The 18740-nt window shown below is 39.4% G+C and overlaps 1 protein-coding gene across 2 annotated transcripts in view; it reads left to right on the top strand.

Moving 5' to 3' along the window:
• Positions 1–18740, top strand: part of GPR158 (G protein-coupled receptor 158) — a 199224-nt gene that overhangs the window by 85037 nt on the left and 95447 nt on the right. For both annotated transcript variants that reach the window (XM_065050719.1, XM_065050718.1), the window contains exons 3-4: positions 409–511; positions 6815–7032. In XM_065050719.1, coding sequence (XP_064906791.1) covers positions 409–511; positions 6815–7032 — 321 coding nt within the window. The remainder of the gene's footprint in view (positions 1–408; positions 512–6814; positions 7033–18740) is intronic.

Raw genomic sequence — 18740 nt, 5'->3', positions numbered from 1 at the left:
GGTGGCTTGGCTGCAGGTGTCCATGTTCTCCCTCATACAGCGTGAGCTGCAGCCATCTGAACCCACCTGCTCTGCTGGGGAAGAGTGCTGGAAACTCCCCAGGAAGAAACGCATCCAAACACAGCCGTCCGATGTCCCACCTGTGGCCGGAGTATAACAATCAGATTTGGCACTTGGTCGGTTTTAAGTGGGACAGACTTGATTGTAGCTGCAAGGCAAAACAAGGCAAAAAATGGAGTGATATATGACTATGGGAAAAGTCGCTGAGAAAATGCTGTCAGGCTGCAAGGGATGCCTGTTTATTCTCAGAAGTTTGCTCACAATGTCTTGTTTTTGTGCTTGAATGTACTTCTGACTTTCTCATTGTATGATCATCTGCATGACTTTTCTTTTTTTCCTTTCTCACAGTGCATGCCAATTAAAGGCCTTGGATTTGTGCTCGGAGCCTACAAATGTATTTGCAAGGCTGGATTCTATCATCCCAGCATCTTCTCAGTGAACAGCTTTCAGAGTAAGTGCCTTCGCTTGAGTTCAAAAAAAAGAAAAAACAGCTAGCATTAATAATGCAGGGCTTCTTTTTATCCTTGTCAGGGCTATACAGTAAAATTGCGGTGGTTTGCAACTCTTGGATTATATAATCACTTAAGGAGTTCTAGCCCTTTGGTTTGTCATTCATGATACTCTTGAGGATCCTGTAAAACATACCCACTTGAAGAATATTTGATTTATAAATAAATTTTAAAAACATGAAGTCTTGCTGTGAGGAAACAGAGATTTCTGGCATCTGTGCTTGAGCACAAGTACTGAGAAAATTAATCTAATGATTTTCTCTATGGTCAGGGCAAACTAGAATGTCCTAGCCTCTGGCTTTCCTGCAAGTTGTAATTGCTTTCATTTTAATTCATTTGCAAAGGAGAATCCAAAGGAGCATCCAAACCCTTATACTTGCTGAGATATTAAAATCTTTGATCTATGTCATGGGTTGATCTGTTTTTTATTGATTTGATCTGTTTTGGATATAGATTGGCCAAGGTATCTCACCCCTAACTCAGTATATCTCATATATATGTATATATGAGGGATGTCTATATATATGTATCATGTCTCCTTTATATGTATGTAGCATAAGTAGCACAGTGTGTTTGTTCCACAGTTTACCCAGTGAGTATTTGTTTCCCTTCTCTTTTCATATTGTAGAGTGTGTCACAGAAGGCAGCCTTGTGATTGTGCTTTTTTCTCTGGGCTCTGTGAATTTTTTGATAAAGTAAGGATGGTGTTTGGGTTTTCTTACAGTGCAATGAGTTAAGGTGCAGTCAGGATTTAACTCTTTGAATGAGCATATAAAAAAAAATTCTTAGATTTTTGTCATACCAAATGCCACAGAACACACAAAAATAATATGGCTAGAGATCATAACAGCATTGATCATTAGGGATGAGATTCATTTTATCTCATGTCAACTGTCTAAACTGTATATGCTTGGTATGTATATAGGTTTCAACTGTAGTCAGCAGCGAGAGCTTGGCTCCCCTGGAGGGTAATTCTGCTCCTTTAGAAAGGCAGAATTTGTCCTTGGATGGCAAATAACCTCCTGTAGAAGGAGCGGCCTATGTAGCTACCTTAGATGGGATATTTAGCTTCTAAATAGCTAACATAGAGTGAAATTGATCTCATGAAAGGGTTTGCAATGCTGATATTTTAGGGCGTGTAATTACATGATTTGGGGCCACTTTGATTTGAGCATGTGTTACTGTGAGCCAACATAAACATGAGTTTTGAAACAGGCAGTAATAAAGAACTGCTTTGATTCATCCAGATGCAGCTCGATCTGCAAAGTTTTATAGGTGGTTTCAAAAAGTGAACAGTGAGGCAGCTACTGTGAGGCTGGAAATGACTGTGAAGTAGTGGGAGGAAAACCAGTGGTTCAAGGGAATTTGGCCCTGTCACCCAGCTGCATTCCTTGAAAAGAATAAAGGAAAAGATGACGTGGTTAAAATGGCTGTAGTATGTATTTGGAGGTTTAAAATGATGCTAATTCTAGACGTGAATCCTGCAAGCAGTTTTGACAGAAACGACATGACCTGAAGATTTCTTTCTGGAGATAAGTTGGTGAAGTTTGATCATAAAAGAGATGAAACTGAGTAAAATGTTAATAATTTAGAAAGTAATCCTAGTGGAAGAAACTAAAGAGGCAGAAAAGATTTACAGGTTTCAAGATGAGATGTAAGTAAGCAGATAGATAGAAAAACATGACCAGTTTTGTACTTCTGTGGATTGAAAAATTGGATCGAGTTTGTTGTGTCTTGAAATGGGAGCATTTCTCAATGCTACTGGGATTCTGCCCCACAGCAATATATGGTTAACTACAGTTGCATGGCTGACATTTCGGCTGTTCCCTTACAGAATAGGAAGCCAGGTAGGAGAACGTTTACCTCCCAAGGCTGAGTTTGTTCTTCAGAACTGATAGTGCCAAAATATGTAAAATCTTACTATTTTTTCTGCATTATTGAGGACTCTGGGTACTAGTGGGACACAGAGTTATTGCCACACTTCAAGGGTCTTTTTTGACGACAGAAATTGATTTCAGAAAAAAGATGTATTTCATGTATGCAAATTACATTCAGCTCTAAGTGTTTGAATACATGATTATGCACTTTCTCCTAATGGCTCATTTTTAGTTAGCACTGTTTGTATAGGTAGAATAGACTAACTGCTGACTACATACATTTTAACATTTTTGTAATGCCCTTTTCCAAAGCACGTATGTTCTCTGCCTCATGGGGTAAGCAGGTTTGCCCTGAAAGATCCTTAGTAGAACAGTGGTGATTTGTTCAACCTAAAAGTTCATTCTTTACAAATGCATCATCCATGTATTGCAGAGATTCTGCTCAGCTATTGCTGTTTGGATGTGGAACCTGCCCTAAGAAAAAGGTACATGTGCCAGAGGTGTCTCTTGTGTCTGGATATGGGACTTCACTGTCTCTGATCTTGCTTTGATCGCATACATCTGAAGAGGGGTTTCCAGTTCAAAAGGAACTCCATTTTTTTCACACCTGCCCTTCAGCTTTGGTTCTTCAACAGAACTCACACATCCAGTTATTTGTACATATGAAGACTGTCAGGGACTTCAGTGATCCCTTGCTGGGATGAGGGGTGTGACCATGGCTGATCACCAGGTATCAAAGCTGGCAGGTCCACTTACATTCACACACACTGAGTTACTGCAGCATCACTGATGCTACTGGCGTTGTTCCTAATTTATACTATAACAGAACAGGAGCAGAATAAGTCTTTTGTTCTGCTCAGCACTCAGTATGCTCTGTGCTCTCTGTGTTCATCTGCTGAGTTTTGACTGAGGTCTGGGATGAATTTCTTAGGGATGGCAGTGATCCCTGCCCTGGCGCTTGGCAGTGTGTGGTGCCGTTCTCTGCAGCTGCCAGGACACCCCTCGTGTAGCAGAGTGTGCTCAGGAGATCCAAAGCTGGTGAAGAGTTACCCTCAGGAGACCATTTCAAAAACAGATGGGCCGGTAGACAGAAAAATAACACTGGGATAGAAGAGGAAAGACATAGGAAAAAATAATATAGTGAAGTGGACAGAGCTGAAGCATTTAAGCTTTTTGTTGTATTTTTTAGCAGTCAGGCGTTTTCCTTATTATACTTCATATTAGTTCCACCAATTCTTTGTTCTTTTCTCATTCCATTTTATCCTTTGTTTTGTTTTGTTTTGTTGCATTTTTTTTCTTTTCTTTTTTTCCTTGAGGACAGTACATTTTTACACCTTCTTCACCCTCAGTTTGAACTCCTGCAGCACAGTCAGTCTTTCAGCGTTTGCTTCCATCTCATTTGTGTCAGTGCTAAAACCACAGCTGCCTTACATGGAGCAGAATTGGTTTCTTCTCCATCTATCTTACCAGTGTCGAAGTCTTTTGGGGAGGAAAACCGTAATTTTTTCAGTGGAGGAAGTAATCCAAAGAACTGCTGAGATGGGAGAAGGCACGGCTCAGTGCTGTAAGGGGCAGTAACCTCGTGCTTGGCTTGGACCGTCTGTGGTTTGAATTGATGTTACATTGTGGTGAGGGGACAGGGCCAGACATAAAGGACAGAAATGTTCACCTGTACAGGGGGCAGCAGTGCCCTGAGACATGTAGTCAGGGGTGGACAAACAAGCTCCCAGTCAGTGATCATGATACCGTGATCAATTCTGTCCCAATAACTTCTTTACAAGGTCTGGAAAAAGTTATTTCTTTTTGTCAAGGAGAAAAAAAAAATGGGGATTGTAAATAATTCTTTATTATCCTGTGTAAAATCTCAAGCAGATCCATTTTTTTTTAATCTTTCTTGTATTGGCTGTAATGGAGAATCATTTCAAAGCCAGAAGATATTCACCAGATAATCAGCTAGCAGTGGAAGTTGATGGTCATCTTTTTTATACAGCAGACAGCATGACACCAGACACATCTAAGCAAAGGCCTGCTGTTGTGTTATGAACTCATATCCTTGGGATGTTCACTGCATCATGCAACCATTTATCGGTTATTATCCCTGTAGTATGTGACAGGCACACACATGAAGAAACTTCTGTGCATGACTCAGATAAGAAAATGCTTGATAAAATGGATTATATTTGCAACACCTTTCAAGGTTGAGCATTTCAGAAATAAGGTAAGAATATCAAGTTTAGGACATGCAAAATTGTGAAGCCATATTCATGCAATATTTATGACTTAAGTAAACTCATAATTTTAGGGTTTAAATTATGTTTTTTACACTGAAATAATTTATTTAGTTACCACAATAAAAACGTATTAACAAATGTCTCATGTGTGACTCACAAATGTGAAGTTTTAAAGAGATTAAATAATTTTTGTTGGAGATGGGCTAATTGAAGCGTGACTCTTTCCAGAAATGATAAAGGAACAGGTGGGTGGTGGAAAAGCAGGTTGACATGAGCGCAAATGTTGAGGAAATGGAGTGGGAAACTCGGTCAGTAGATAGTGCACTCTTGATTTGGAGATGGAGTTGGGAGATGGGAGACTGTGACTTCTGTCTCTGACAGAGGACAGTCTGGGTCCATTGCTTTAGCAGTAATTTAGAAAACAGAGATCTAATGTTAGATATGGAGAAAGTGCTTTCTGGCAAAGCTCTTGGAATGATAATGGCCTGAGGTCCATGGGTGTTTGCTCTGATAATAAGTTCCAGTCCTAGGATATTTTCGAGATCAGTGTTCCTTAGAGATTTTCCGCCTTCTTGGGGTGCCCAAGCATGGTCATTTTCCACCATTTCCATTCATGCCTCCCATAGTCTGGGTCAAAAAGGCGCAAGATCTGTTCTTGCTGTCTGCTTGTGTCTAAGAAAATCTGGCTACCGCATGAGTCAGCACCACACTACTATATTCAGGTTTCCAACATCTTTGCTTGGAATAAAGCACCAAAGAGAAATCCACAATTTTCTTGAGAAATACCAGCCTGTTCTCTGCTCACTGAGATGCGGGAGTGAAGGATCCTGCACTGAGGATGAGGAGCCCAGGGCTGCTGGAATGGCATGCCAAATTAACAGACTTGGGTGTACAGTCTCTTTGTCCCTTTCCCAGGCTTTGCCTGTCAGCAGATGTGTGCTCAGGCACATCTGTACATAGATTTGAGAAAGCAAGAAATAATTCCCCTTGCAGATAACCTAGCTTCAAATGTTTCAAGCTAGAAGTCTGAAGAGAGTTTCATAAGCCAATCTGCATGTGCAACATTGGTGGAATAGGCTGTCTCTTGAATTAAGACTAAACAATGTGTGATTTACTGCTTTCGTTGGTAGAGGAGGAGCATTTTGATCAAAGACGTTGGAGCAAATCTCTAGTCTTGTGAAAAGTGAGAGAACATACCGTACGTTTTAAGACACCATTGATGTGGCTGCAGCCACATTCTCTTATTTCTGGAAGCTCCTAAGCCTGTCTTGCTTATATTAAACATATTCAGCAAAGTCAGTTTTCCTTCTTATTTAACCATATTCTTCTTTTCCCGCTTTTTCTTTCATATTTTTATTCCATTAATTACCTGTAGAGTAAGCAGTGTTAGAGGAGGTTGTGGGCAAGTGTTCATAGATCAGAAAAAGTAGGAATCTTCCTGTGTGCTCTGTTTGTGGGTTCACTTTGATGGACAAGATGTCAGCTCAAGAATCATTGGTTTTCATAGACAAAATATGAACTTGCCAGTAAGTTTTCCGGATTTCCTAGTGTGATTGTGTGAATAATGGAAAATTATACTTGGTGTAAGTGCCCTGGTTTTGCTTTGGGGACAGAGTAGTGCAATCACGCAACAACATGCCAAACAAATGTTAATTAAGAGGGGTTTTATCTAATTAGAAGCTAATTAATTCACTAGATAGCATCTTTATGAAATTGAGGAACAATCTGAAATAGGATCAGAGCTTGTACTGTGAACATTAAGTAGTTAATGGGTCTGCTCTTCATGTGTCTGTAAAATCCTTTCCTTATTCCCACATCTTTGATGTAATTTTACCGATTCAAAAGTCTCCTTTCAAGAATTTCCTGTGCAGATTTAGCCCACTTAAATACAATGGGAAGGTGTCTGGGGTTCAATAAGCCCACTTGCCCTCACGTGTAGATTGGTCCGTGTTTTCTGAACGTGACAAGGGGACGGTGAAATGAGAAAAGCAGCCCTGGCAAGTCATTTTGTAGCCTAACGAGGGAGGCCAACGGGGTGGGAAAGGGGGTCAGCAGAGGGCTGGTTTGCTCCCGTGTGGATGAACTCCCCATCCTGTGCAGCTAAAGGTGTCTCCCCTCACCCTTCTGATACTTTCAGGAAAGGATGCAGAAAGTCGCTTATCTGGCGGTGAGTTGTCGGAGGAGATCTACAGCTGCCTGCCCTGCCGGGAAGGATGTTCTTCCTGCACGGACGACACTCCCTGCTATGCGCAGGAGGACAAGTATTTACGGCTGGCTATCATCTCCTTCCAAACGCTCTGTATGCTGCTGGACTTCATAAGCATGCTGGTAGTCTACCATTTTCGCAAGGCAAAGGTAAGCACAGGTTTTACTTGAATATTCCTGCTCATTGTGTGGTACAGACTCATTTATATTAGGTGGATAGCTTCTCGTTTTGACAGTTGGTGTCTCAGGTAAGGAGCTCAGCTCAAGGAGAGGATGGGATTTCCAAACAGCGATGCTTTGCTTTAGGCTTGGAGGTACCTAAATTGTTTATGTAGCTTTTGAAAAACAATGCCAAGGAAATTGTGTCTCCCAGTGCCATCTGGTTATGTTTCTAGATGGTCAGCAAAAATCAAGGAAATCTATTATGTTTGAAGTAATTTTGGAAAATCAGACCAATTACACAGGTGTCTGAGGAGCCATGTGGGTGTTTATAGTCTTGAGATCTTCAAAGTCTCTGTTTTACTACTGTTGGGAATGATGTTTGGTTTCAATGTATTTGAGAGACTAGCTGGAAAATAATTATGTCAAAGAGAAATAATTCAAGATAATTCTAGTTTTAGAGAGTTTAAAATTCGTTTTATGATTAGGGATTTTTTTTTCCCTCTAAAGTATGAATATATTGAGGAGTATCTCTAAATTGCAGGTGCACGCTACGGTTATGTTTTATGTACTAACTTAATGAACTTTCTGCTTTTACCTCACTCAAAATCGTTTAACATGTAAGATCTCATGGAATCTCACTGTTGGCTTAGTGAATGCAGAATATTCTCTAAAACCTCCAATTTACTTAAAAAAAATGAATTGAAGCTGGCACGTATTCACTACCTACATTTGGGAGACGTAGGTGTGCACACAGGATGCTACATTGTTGAAATTAATAGCTTCATCCACTTTCCATAAGTAGATAAGCATTTCCATTTTGGTTTTTGGAACACTTGATCCCACAGTCTCCCTGATCCTACAGTGTCTGTGTGACAAATGCGTGGCTCGTTTTGAAAGACTTTTAATATCCTGGCAGGAAATCACAGAATGAACAGTAACAGTCTGTTTTTTTGTTTTTTGTTTTTTTTTTTTTTAATTTTCTGTTTCTGACAGAGTCTTTATATTTAATGATATTGCATAAAATGATTCAAATTACAGATCTAATTGTATTTATAAAGCTTTTCATTATGAAAAGTCTGGTTTAGGCATCTGTTTATCTGCCTAACATTAACTTAGCAGAACTTCATTCCAATTTTGTGAGGTTTTGGTCTGTATGGTAGTGTTAGTTGCCTTTAATGTCATAGAAAACATCATGAAAGAAGCATTCCTTGTGAGAAAAAGCTTTACTCTCTAGACTTACAAAGTGAACAGAGTAGATTACTTCATATGCTGCTATTGCAAGTTTGGCTTGATTTTTTCTCATATTGAAATATTGATTGTTTTGTAAGAAATGTCTGTATTTTCCCATAAATAGTTTGAGATCAGAGATGAGTACATTTGCATACACTCTTGCACTTGTACACTTACATAGGTTCTGATATACGTATCCACCGCAGTTAAAAAAAGATAGCTCTTTATTAAACATACTACAGAAGCCTTGCGAGTATCTGCTAGTAACAAAAGGTCCATTTTTACTTTTGTGATGATTAACCATTTCTTGAAAGTAGGCAATGAATAAAGAACAAGGTGGAATTTTAATATTTAATATCAAAGCAATACCAAAGAGGCATATGCACATCTTGCCTTGTTTCTAAAGAACTTTTCAGTCTTTATAAAAAAATTTTGAGCTTATTTTTTCCCAGATTACCTCTTACCATTAGAGATTGATCATGACATCTGAATGAGTGAGAACCTAGTATAAAACAAAACATTATTTTTTTCCTGAAAGAAAAGTGGTGCCTTTGAGACATTGCATTTCATTGAGTTGGACAGAGATGGATGAAATGATAATTTTGCTACCTTAGAAAAGAGGTGACTTGCTCTAAATTTGTGTCTCACAAGGAAAAGAGGAGAAAAAAGGAGACCAAAAAAGCTGATATGGTGATTAACAATCCTTTCCTGTATGATCAATGTTTTCAAGGAAGAGAAACTGATAAATAGATGTTCCATTGCTTTTCATGTCAATCAGAAGAGGGGTTTTTTTCCATTCCTTCTATGCTCTTTATCTTGTTGGTACAGTATGATTTTGAAAAGAAACAGATTTTGTGTGATAACCATGAAATGAGAAGCTGTATAAGGACAAACATCCTGAGAACAATGAGTATGTGCATAAGAAAACTGCTGGTTACATTGGATAATGGCAGAAATTTGGAGTGAATGAAGGAAACCAGTAAGTGACTGTGTACTCTCCGCTAAGGGGTGAAAGTAGTGAATATGAAAGAACAGCTATTGAAATACGTTCAATGTATCTACATTTTCAGAATTTCAAACTGTTAGTGAAACAAACCTCAGTTAGGTTAGTGTATCTGTCTGTGATTAAAGTTACTATGTTAAACAGCCTATTTCCATTGCTCTGGGTGGGTGTCAGAGAAGAGCATTTTTTTTTTGTTGCCTTCTGTATGGCACTGCAATATTCAAATAGTTTAAAAAAGTAATTTTAGATATAGCATTTTAACAGAAAGACCTATGTACTGCTACCATATCAAGAAACAATCTTCAAAGACTTTAAAAGAGCAAAAATGCTAAATTAAACCCCAGTACTGAAAAGAATGAAGATTAGATTTGTAATGTTTTGGTACATTTGTTGATCAATAAAATGAGCTCAGTAAAATTGGAAGGCAAATGGGATCAGGTTACCGCTCTACTAAAAGTGTCTAAGGAAATAGGCTACTGGTAAATATTAACCAAAAAGCTAAGGTCCTGGAAAGTTTAAGTCTGCCAACAGAAAGTGCCTTGAGAATACACCCCTGGCACCTTGATTGTCATATTATGAGTGTAATAATTGAGACAAAAAATGATAAAGTCCATAAGGACCTTTTAGATTGTGATGGAGGTGACAACCTTGGTCTCAAAAAAATCAGAATATCAGTAAGAGCAGATGCAGATCAGAAGTATTTTAGAGAAGAAATATCTCAGCTATTCAGATCGTAGTGGTTACACGTATGATGGCTAAGCAGCACGTACAATGGAAACTGCTGTGGAAGAGTCGCTTATTGGCTTAGAGACATCAACAGTGCAGAATACATGCTAGGTCCAAGCCAGGTAATAAAAGAACCACTGCTGGTGAAAGATCTCCTACTCCGCTCCCAAAGAACATAGCAATGAGAACAGAGATCTTTCCAACAGTGACTGCCAGAGTGTTGTTGATAGAATGTGACGATCTGTTTTTTGTTTTGACATTACCTTTATTACTGACCTAGGATGTAAAAATAATGATCTACAGGGAAACCTGGTAAATATCAACCAAAGCGGTTCCACAAGTGAAAGATCGTGACAAATTGAATGGTAATAAATAGGCAGAGCCTATAGCAAAGCCAGATGACTGGCTTCTAAAAGCCACGCTTCTTTTTAGAGGAACCTTTGCAAGTCTCTGAAGCTTTAAGTCTATTTTTTTAGAACTTCTAAAGGTCCCTCTGAAGAGTCCTCTTCAGACTTCCGAAAGAACTCCTCTACAAAACCACTGAATTATTTACTGTGGAGTAAGCTACTGCTTACATTAATAGCAGTAGAGGGGGAATGGAAGATCGGAAATGGGACATCTGTGTTTATAATGGTGACAAGAACTGAAGATCAGTAGGTCCAACTTACATACTTGCAAATTCATAGAAATGGTAATAAAAATGGGACTACTGGGTCTATGTTTAAATGTGGGAAGTGGGCTTTTGTGAGAACATGATGACCTACAAATGTATTTGTAGTTCTGCGAAGGTGGATTATGAGCATGTGGATATGAAAGTACTTTTTCCAAGGTCCGCCACTAGAAGCTCTTAAAAGTGATGATCTCAAGGGGCTAGGTGAGCTACACTTCTTGTAGGAAACAAAGAGATTACAGATGAAAAGACAGTGCAGGAAATATGGTATAAGATCATGGAAGGCAGAGCGATGTTGACATGTTCAAAAATTTTTGCTCATTCCTCTTAAGACATTACTAGGAGGCATTCAGGGGATCTCTCAAGTGGTTAAAAAAATCAAATAGGTGTTTTATACAACTTCTAGTTGCTTTATATCACTCAATGGGAAAAAAAAATATTGTGGATCCCAAAGTACAAATCAATTCAAATAGAGACTAGAATGCATCATGAAGGATATTTCCATTATTAGGTGTTTAAACACAGTGGTTGTGGTGAAGCATCTGGTGCAAGAAGTCCATGATTTTTATTGTTGGAAACTGGGAGGATAGACCAGGAAGGATCACTCTCTGCTGTTCTTCAACAATGCAGCACAGGCCATGACCTGAGATAGGACACTAGTCTGAATCAGAAAGCCGTTCTTTTGTTCTCTTGGCAGAGAGTCATTCAGTTAGATTTCGTGCCTCTTGAAAGCATTGTAGTTACTCATACAGACTTGCACATTTTATAGGTGGCAAAACAGAATTGAGCTCATTTGCCCAAGACACAGTTAATCCAAACTACCCCTGGTACCGCTGACCAAAATCTTGGCATTGCCAACCTGTAAATGAAACTGCAAATAGTGACTTCAAGCAGTAGTCAGCATTGGCAAACGGTACAGAATGGAACTGCAGAAAGATACTGTGAGAAACTCAGATCAATGTGGAGGAATTGATTTGAGGCTTTGTCAAACACGAGTGAAAGTGACTCAGCAGCCCCGAGATCAGCTCAGCAGCAATGTTATTGAGCTGCAAGAGACAGAACTGGAGAAAATCACAGGCAAAAAAATGTGGCCCTTTGCTGAGAGAAGGGAGAACTCCAAAATGCTAAGAATAAAATAGATTTGGAAGAAGGCACAGAATAAGTAGCAGAAGCTAAACCACTAGTGAAAACCATTGTAGGGAAAGATGGAAAAAGATGAAAAATGTAACAGATAATGCAGATGCTACTGCTATAATGGGAAAAGACAAAGTATTTCAGGAGAGTAAATGGAGGAAATGTGCCAAACAAAGAAAAAAGGAAAAAATATTCACAGCTAATACCAAAGGGAAAGCAGATGTGCAGATCACTTCAAAGAAATCTGTAACTGCTCTAGACAGCCCTCATGCCAAGCAGTAGTGAAAGCCAAAAACCCTGAGCCTGGCGTTAACACAAGCTGCAAGAGGCTGAAAATCTCCTGGGAGATGGAAATGGATGAAATCCCATCAGAAAAGCTGACGGCACCTGACAGCACCAGTTTAATAACAGTGAGGGAGTTGTGCAATGAAGCCCGGGAAAAAGAGATTTTTCCTCAGTAGTGGAAATGTTGGAGTTTTATTAGGCTGCCCTGACAGGGTGATGGTGCTGAGTAGTGCAGCTGGGGACATGCTGAGGTTCCTGCAGTGAACGAGAGAGAAAGGGGACTCTGGGTGCAAAGCAAGGAACAGGCTCAGCTGAGGCTATCGGCACTTTGGATGGACTAGATATGCGTCCTAGCAATTGTAGAGCAGTGTCTAGAGGAATAAGCTCCTTTTATTTCTTTGGTTTTCCGAAGGCTTTGACAGACTATGAGAGGATCTTGCAGAACAATTTTCAGCCCTATGGATTCAGATCTTCAAGGCTGTGTACAGTTGTGCAAAACATTCTCTTAAGTTGAACAACTAAGAAAGACATCAGCTCAAGGTGAACACTAGCAAACATCCTTGCATGCTGTGGGATTGTTATTGATTTGATAATGCAAACATTACTGCTAAAAACATGTCCAAAAAGTATGAGGCTAAGCTAGCAAAAGTAGCTGGCTAGGCAAGCATGGATGCTAAAACAAATATTCTCGAAAATGAGAAGCTGAACAGTGATTTTGTAAGAAAAAACATCAACAAAACAGAAGAATTCATTCATGTGTTACGTGAACCAAAGGAGAGCTTTAAGAGGGAGTGACCAACTGCGGTATTGATAACATGCAGTGTAAAGGTAGCAAAGCTACCAGAAAAAAGCAGAATGTTTGAATAAAAAATAAATAAACCCCAGATTTTTTTTAAAAAACGAAGTTAACGTGGGGTTTGAAGGGCTTAAGATCTCTGAGAGCCTTAGCGAGGAAACCAGCTGCATTGTAAACAATTTCTTATAAAAGTACCATACTGTGGAACATCACCTGCAAAGAACCTCAAGAGCTCATCAGTTATCAGGCTGCCTTTTCAAATGAATCAGAAGGAAGAGCTGAAAAGATCTGACCCAAAGCAGCATAACAGCTCAAACATGGAGAATACAACTGCTGTGGGGAATTGTAAGTGTCCTTAGGGGCTGCTAAGAACCACCACTGGCAAAGACACCAGAGATGCTGATCTCAGCCGTAGCGTGGAAGAAATTAATTGCTACTTCGGTGATGAAGGAGGGATGTAAATGTGACACCAGCCTTGACTCACACCAGACCTATTCAGAAGGGTCTTGTTTGCTGTGAATTCTCATTCAAATCAACACTAAAGGCCTCAGAGTCGTTGCACCGAAGCCAAGGTACTTTCCCATCATCTTCCCTTGTCAAGCACTGTGGTGCTGACAGGTCCTGAGTGGGCAGGGGAACTGCAGGGCAAGAAACCTCTGGGGGATCTGGTCTTTCTGTTTTCCTAAGGTATCTGTGGCCAGCATCTCTGCATGTAAATCCAGCACATCAAGGGAAAATTGACAGTAGCCAGCACGCTTGGAAAAGGTTGCTTTCGGCTCTGAAAAATAATGGAAAAATGTCTAGAGGAGTGTCTTCAAAATGGGAGTTCAGAACAGTGTTGTCATGGTGTTAACAATAATGAAGGCCTATAATAGAGCCCTTTAAAATTATGGGTTTTGCCTCATTCAAGACCATTTACAATACCAAATTTTAGAAATTTGTAACTAAATGACCTTTTAATGTACCATGTTTTTTTTCCCCCTCATTTATGAACACTCCAGAACTGTTGGAAATACAGAAATACAAATACTTTTAAGGAGAGGAGAGAAATATATATCTGGAATACTGATCAAGGGAAAAAATGCAAAGTTAATAAGACCACGTGGCTAATCATCAACAAGAATAAATCACTTTTCCTCTCTCAAGGGAACTGTGTCAAATAACAACATCCAAATGTTTTTATATGGTTTTTATGCTTTGTTGAATACAGGCTTTCAGTGTTTTTAGTTCAGGGTGCTACGTATTCTATGCCACCACTTTCCTATTTTTCTATTTAGTGTATATACACTTAAGTTTTCCTCTAAATATGATTGCAAAACTGTGAAGTTGGTCCCTAAACAATGCAGTTTTAAACACCTCACAAAACTGCACATACATGGAAAGGCAACACGCAAATTAATGCTGCAGTTGCCCTTTCTAATATTGAGAAATCAAGAACGTCTTTTCTCCCTTAGTGCAGCCATGATAGGATGCAGTAATTCAGAGTGAGGTAATCACAGGCAGTTGCTGTGTGATACATCTTTAAATATTAAAGCATGCTGGCTTTGCAAACATACCTTTTTTGCTAATGTAAATCAGCCAATCCTTTTTTCGTTTTTTTAAACTCTACAGTGGCATCTTGATGTGCTCGCGCCTGGATGCCTTTCAGCTTTGGGGCACATTCTGCCTTTTTCTCCCTAGACACCAATTTCTGACATTTCAGCTGAAGTGGGAACTTGACAGAGGGAAGAGATCTTGTGCAGATGGAGCAGCTGCCTTTCCATGCTGTGCTGGTGGGCATACCTGACAGTTCACTCAGCACATACACGTTCTGTGCAGTGCTTTATGCACCCTTTCTTCATCATATCCTAGAGTGACAACCTAGTTTCTTGTGATTTCTCAGGGAAGTTTATTGTAGTTTTGAGGTTTGCAGCTTTAAAGGCATTGGCTATGTTGTTTTCAAAACTGTTGTTGTTTTTAGTGGAATTCTCATTTCCTGTATAGAACAGAACTCATGAAATGTCCTTCCCGTTTTTCTGTGTAGTTGAGATTTGCCTTTAGGAATGCTGTACTTTTTCAACTCTCACGTACATAATTGCAGAGTGCCATATTGAACAGGTAAGAAGTGCAGGGGCTGTTGGTCCCCCTGCAGCAGCAGCTGGGAGTCACAGCTCCCAAATACAGTGGGCACTGGTAGGCATGGCCACAAGGGTGGTCGTGCTCTGTGTCTGCAGGGTGTTGTGGCATTCACTTCATAAGCCCAAAGGTTTCACATCTGTATATATTTGCATTCTAATAAATGGTTTAGAGGAATTAAGTACTTGTGAATAGAAAAATAAGCCTAGTTCTACTACAGATACTTAGGGCCTAAGGAAAAACTGAAGTGTGAAGGAAATAAAGCTCTAGGTATAAAATAGGTTGGTTGATTTCAATTCAGTCTCTTGAAAAAGAGATAATGAGAAGAACAGGACAGTAGGAAGCATAAAAAGGCTGTATAACAGTGTTCACTAGAGAGAGTCTATCCTTAATGGTCAAGGTAGGTCTTAAAACATGCTTTTTGCCAGTACTTAACTGTAGCTCTAAGGATCCAAAAGATACAGTCTTCTCATTATATCTTTATATTAAACCAACATTTGTCTCCACAAGGTTGAATTACACGGCACCTTAGCGCCCACCTAGAAAACACACATAGTTTGCTGGAGAGTGGAGTGTCTTCAAAGTGATGTAAATCGGTTGTGGACTATGACACGTTTGTTCCACTTTGGAGTTCAGGCTGATTCCTGGCCTTTATTTTCTTAACCTTAATGTCCTGCTATTTAAGACCTTGCAGTCTATGAATTGTTGTCATTTTGCGTTCACCAATAGTCCACAAAACTCCACAACTCGGAGCCCCAGTGTTCAAATTAATGGAGCTAATAGCAGTGCACTTTCAGAGCAGGGTGCTGGCCAGGAAGACAGCTGCCACCAGAGACAAGGCTGCAGTAGTCTTGAAGGCATATATAAGTTCAATTGTATTACACTATTATTTCACTTTTAAAATAAATTATGTAAAATAAAGGTAATTGAGTCCTTGAATTTCAGGATATATTTTCCAACAAGTACTATTACATAGAATATTTTTTCCAAAGCTGTTGCAGAGCTTGAAATTAAACTGAGTAAACTGCTAAGATTTTTGGTTGTTCATTACTCTCTGTCTTTGATTCTTGATGAGTCTCGTATTTGTGGCCCTCGTAGCAAAGCTGAGTAAACCAAATGATCTGTCACATGATAATAAGCTTTCCCCATGGATTCTTTGATGCAGTAGCTTGAGGACAGTTGAGTTTACCTGACGTTTCGTTTGGGTTTGTGAATGGGCATTTACAGATTTGCTAGGAAGGGTCTTCCTGTCACGTCAGCAGAATAACAGCAACATTATTTATTTATCCTGCTATTTGTCTTGGAGTTGTATGTTGCTGTGAACCTTCCTTGTACAATCAATAGCAATAACAAAGTCCCTGGTGGCTTGCACAAGGTTTTTGGCATGCCTCCCTTTCCAAGAGCAGACTCCTGTCTGAAGCAGGCCTTTCTTGTCGTTTTAAGGATCTAAGTGTAGGCTCAGTAAAAAAACTATGTGGGAGCCCAGTTTGTAGTGGAGAGACTTTCTCAACCAGGAAGGCTTGCAGAATTTCATAGTGACATTCATTTGTTTGATGAGCTCTTTGTCTCTGGGAGAAGCGTTTCGCCAATAGACGGGGCCAAGGTTTGGAGACTGAAACATGGTTTTTGATGCAGCTCAGATTTCCATTCCAGTGTGCCAGTGTCTGGACCCCATTTCAACACCAAAACCCAGCATAATTACTGAGAAGCACATTTGAAGATGAGCAAATGAAATTTTTAAGAAGTTCTACTCAAAGAGAAGGAAGAAATAGCTTAAAGGAAAAAACTGGGAATACCGGAAAAACAAATGAAAACTTATTCTAGGATTTTTTTTTTATCGTAAAAATTTATTTAATGGTAGTATTCTCAGAGAAACTGTATATGCTGCTTTTTATCTGGGGTTCCTTTTGGCTGAACACAGATCTTTCAGACTAAAACATATGCCTGTTCTTCATTCTTTCCTTCATTTCTTTGGGCAAAAGTTGAAGGTTTATAGCTCACAAGCAGGAGCCTTATGCTGTCAGCTTCTCTTTAGGACTTCATGCTGTGAACACAGTCAGATGGCTTTCTGCCTTCCCTGTCCCAGCCATGCCTCCCTCATGTCTGGAATAAAATCTTGACATTTTTCCCTGACATCTTCTTATCAATATCAACATAGCTGAAAAGAAACCTTGATCTCCTCCTGCTTCCCTCTAAGACATCCCAGATAGTGCTTTCGGAGTTACTGTAGCAACCTCCTTGTTATCTCACTTCGTTTTGGACTCTGGAGCTCATTTTGCCTCTGGCTATGTCTAAGCCTTACTGAACTCTTTCTGAGTTCCATTTCAATACATGTTTTCTGCCAGTCCACAGACCTGAAATCCTTATCTCAGCTTGTTATCTTGTGTCTTGACTACAGCAACGTGCCTTCAGCTGGCCTTGGCAAGTGCAGTCATGGCCTGCTCCTATCTGTTCAAAATGATGCTGCAAACAATCTGTCTTGCCCCTTTGTGTTGTCCTCATTGCATCTCCCTGTTGACATCACACATGAGCTGTACCTCTTGGTTTTTGAACTCCCACATGAGCTTTTCTCTCTCTCTCCTGATGCCATTTCTTGGATGCAGAAGTGTCAACACCAGCCTCCATCATCATTATCATCTTGTTATATTTTTTGTAAAATGCCCCTAGTTCAGATCATGCTTTCCTCAGGCTTGGTAGAGGCTTTTTGAGAGCATTACCTGCTCTCCGTATCATGTCTTCAGATTCAAGTCCTGACAAAGTTTGTGAGTATGGGTGAGATACTGACAGGCTGGCACTTCTGGTTGCTTGTTACAATATGTGATATTGCCTTGTTGTTTTGTTGTCCTTCCCATCTGCCCTTATCTGTCTGTTTTCTGTTATCTTAGACTCTTAACTGTGTGGAGTAAGGAGAGTCTTTTTTACTTTCTCTTTATGCAGGGTCCGTGATAACCTGAGGCTGATCTGGGGCTTTCAGCGATATGGTGGTAGGAAGAGCAATTAAGTTACACATAGCAGTATTTCCTTCAAAGGCAAATGTGCTTTAATTTCCAGTGAAACATACAATCCACGATCGAAACTTAATAAGAGAGTACTTAGTGTAATAAATTCTAAAGAGCTGAAAAATCTCATAATTTTTGGGATCAGCATTTCTCAGATCCAACCATAAGCTATTTGTTTGGAGTGGTTTAGCCACTTGGCTGTTGTAAAAGTGAATAAAATAAATGGCAGTTGGATTTAGATCTTCAGAGTTATCAGGTTTTGTTTGATTTGAAATTAGTATAATGATCTTAATCTATAGCTTATTTGCCTTCTCATTCATGTGAACAATGAGATTTTTTAAATTTTTATCCGATTTATTCTAACCCTCTTTTCTTACTTTATTCTCAGTTTGTTTCTCTGGAGATATTACGAATCTTGAGCTTTGCAGTCAGGTTGGTTTTTTTCCTCCTGTAATTTACCATAAACTATTTCTTTCCAAATGACTGAACTACTATTTATGCAGACTGTTTTAGTGAACTGTGGTGTTTTCTTCTGTAATAGGTGATGCCATGTTGAATAAGAAAGTTGAAATTCAGTTCAGGTGTTCTGAAGCTGTTTGTAAGCTAAATCAGGGGAACATGGCGAGCAACACCTCCTGCTCACGATATTTGGGGTTGTATTCCATCAAATTTTTCTATATTCTGTTTGATCTCTTACTGATTAACAACTATAGATATTAAACTGCATTTTATTCTTGA

This window comes from Columba livia, chromosome 2, assembly GCF_036013475.1.
Source record: "Columba livia isolate bColLiv1 breed racing homer chromosome 2, bColLiv1.pat.W.v2, whole genome shotgun sequence".
Classification (NCBI taxonomy): domain Eukaryota; kingdom Metazoa; phylum Chordata; class Aves; order Columbiformes; family Columbidae; genus Columba; species Columba livia.
The sequence above is the reverse complement of the archived record's forward strand: the minus strand, read 5'-3'. Positions and strand labels throughout refer to the sequence as shown.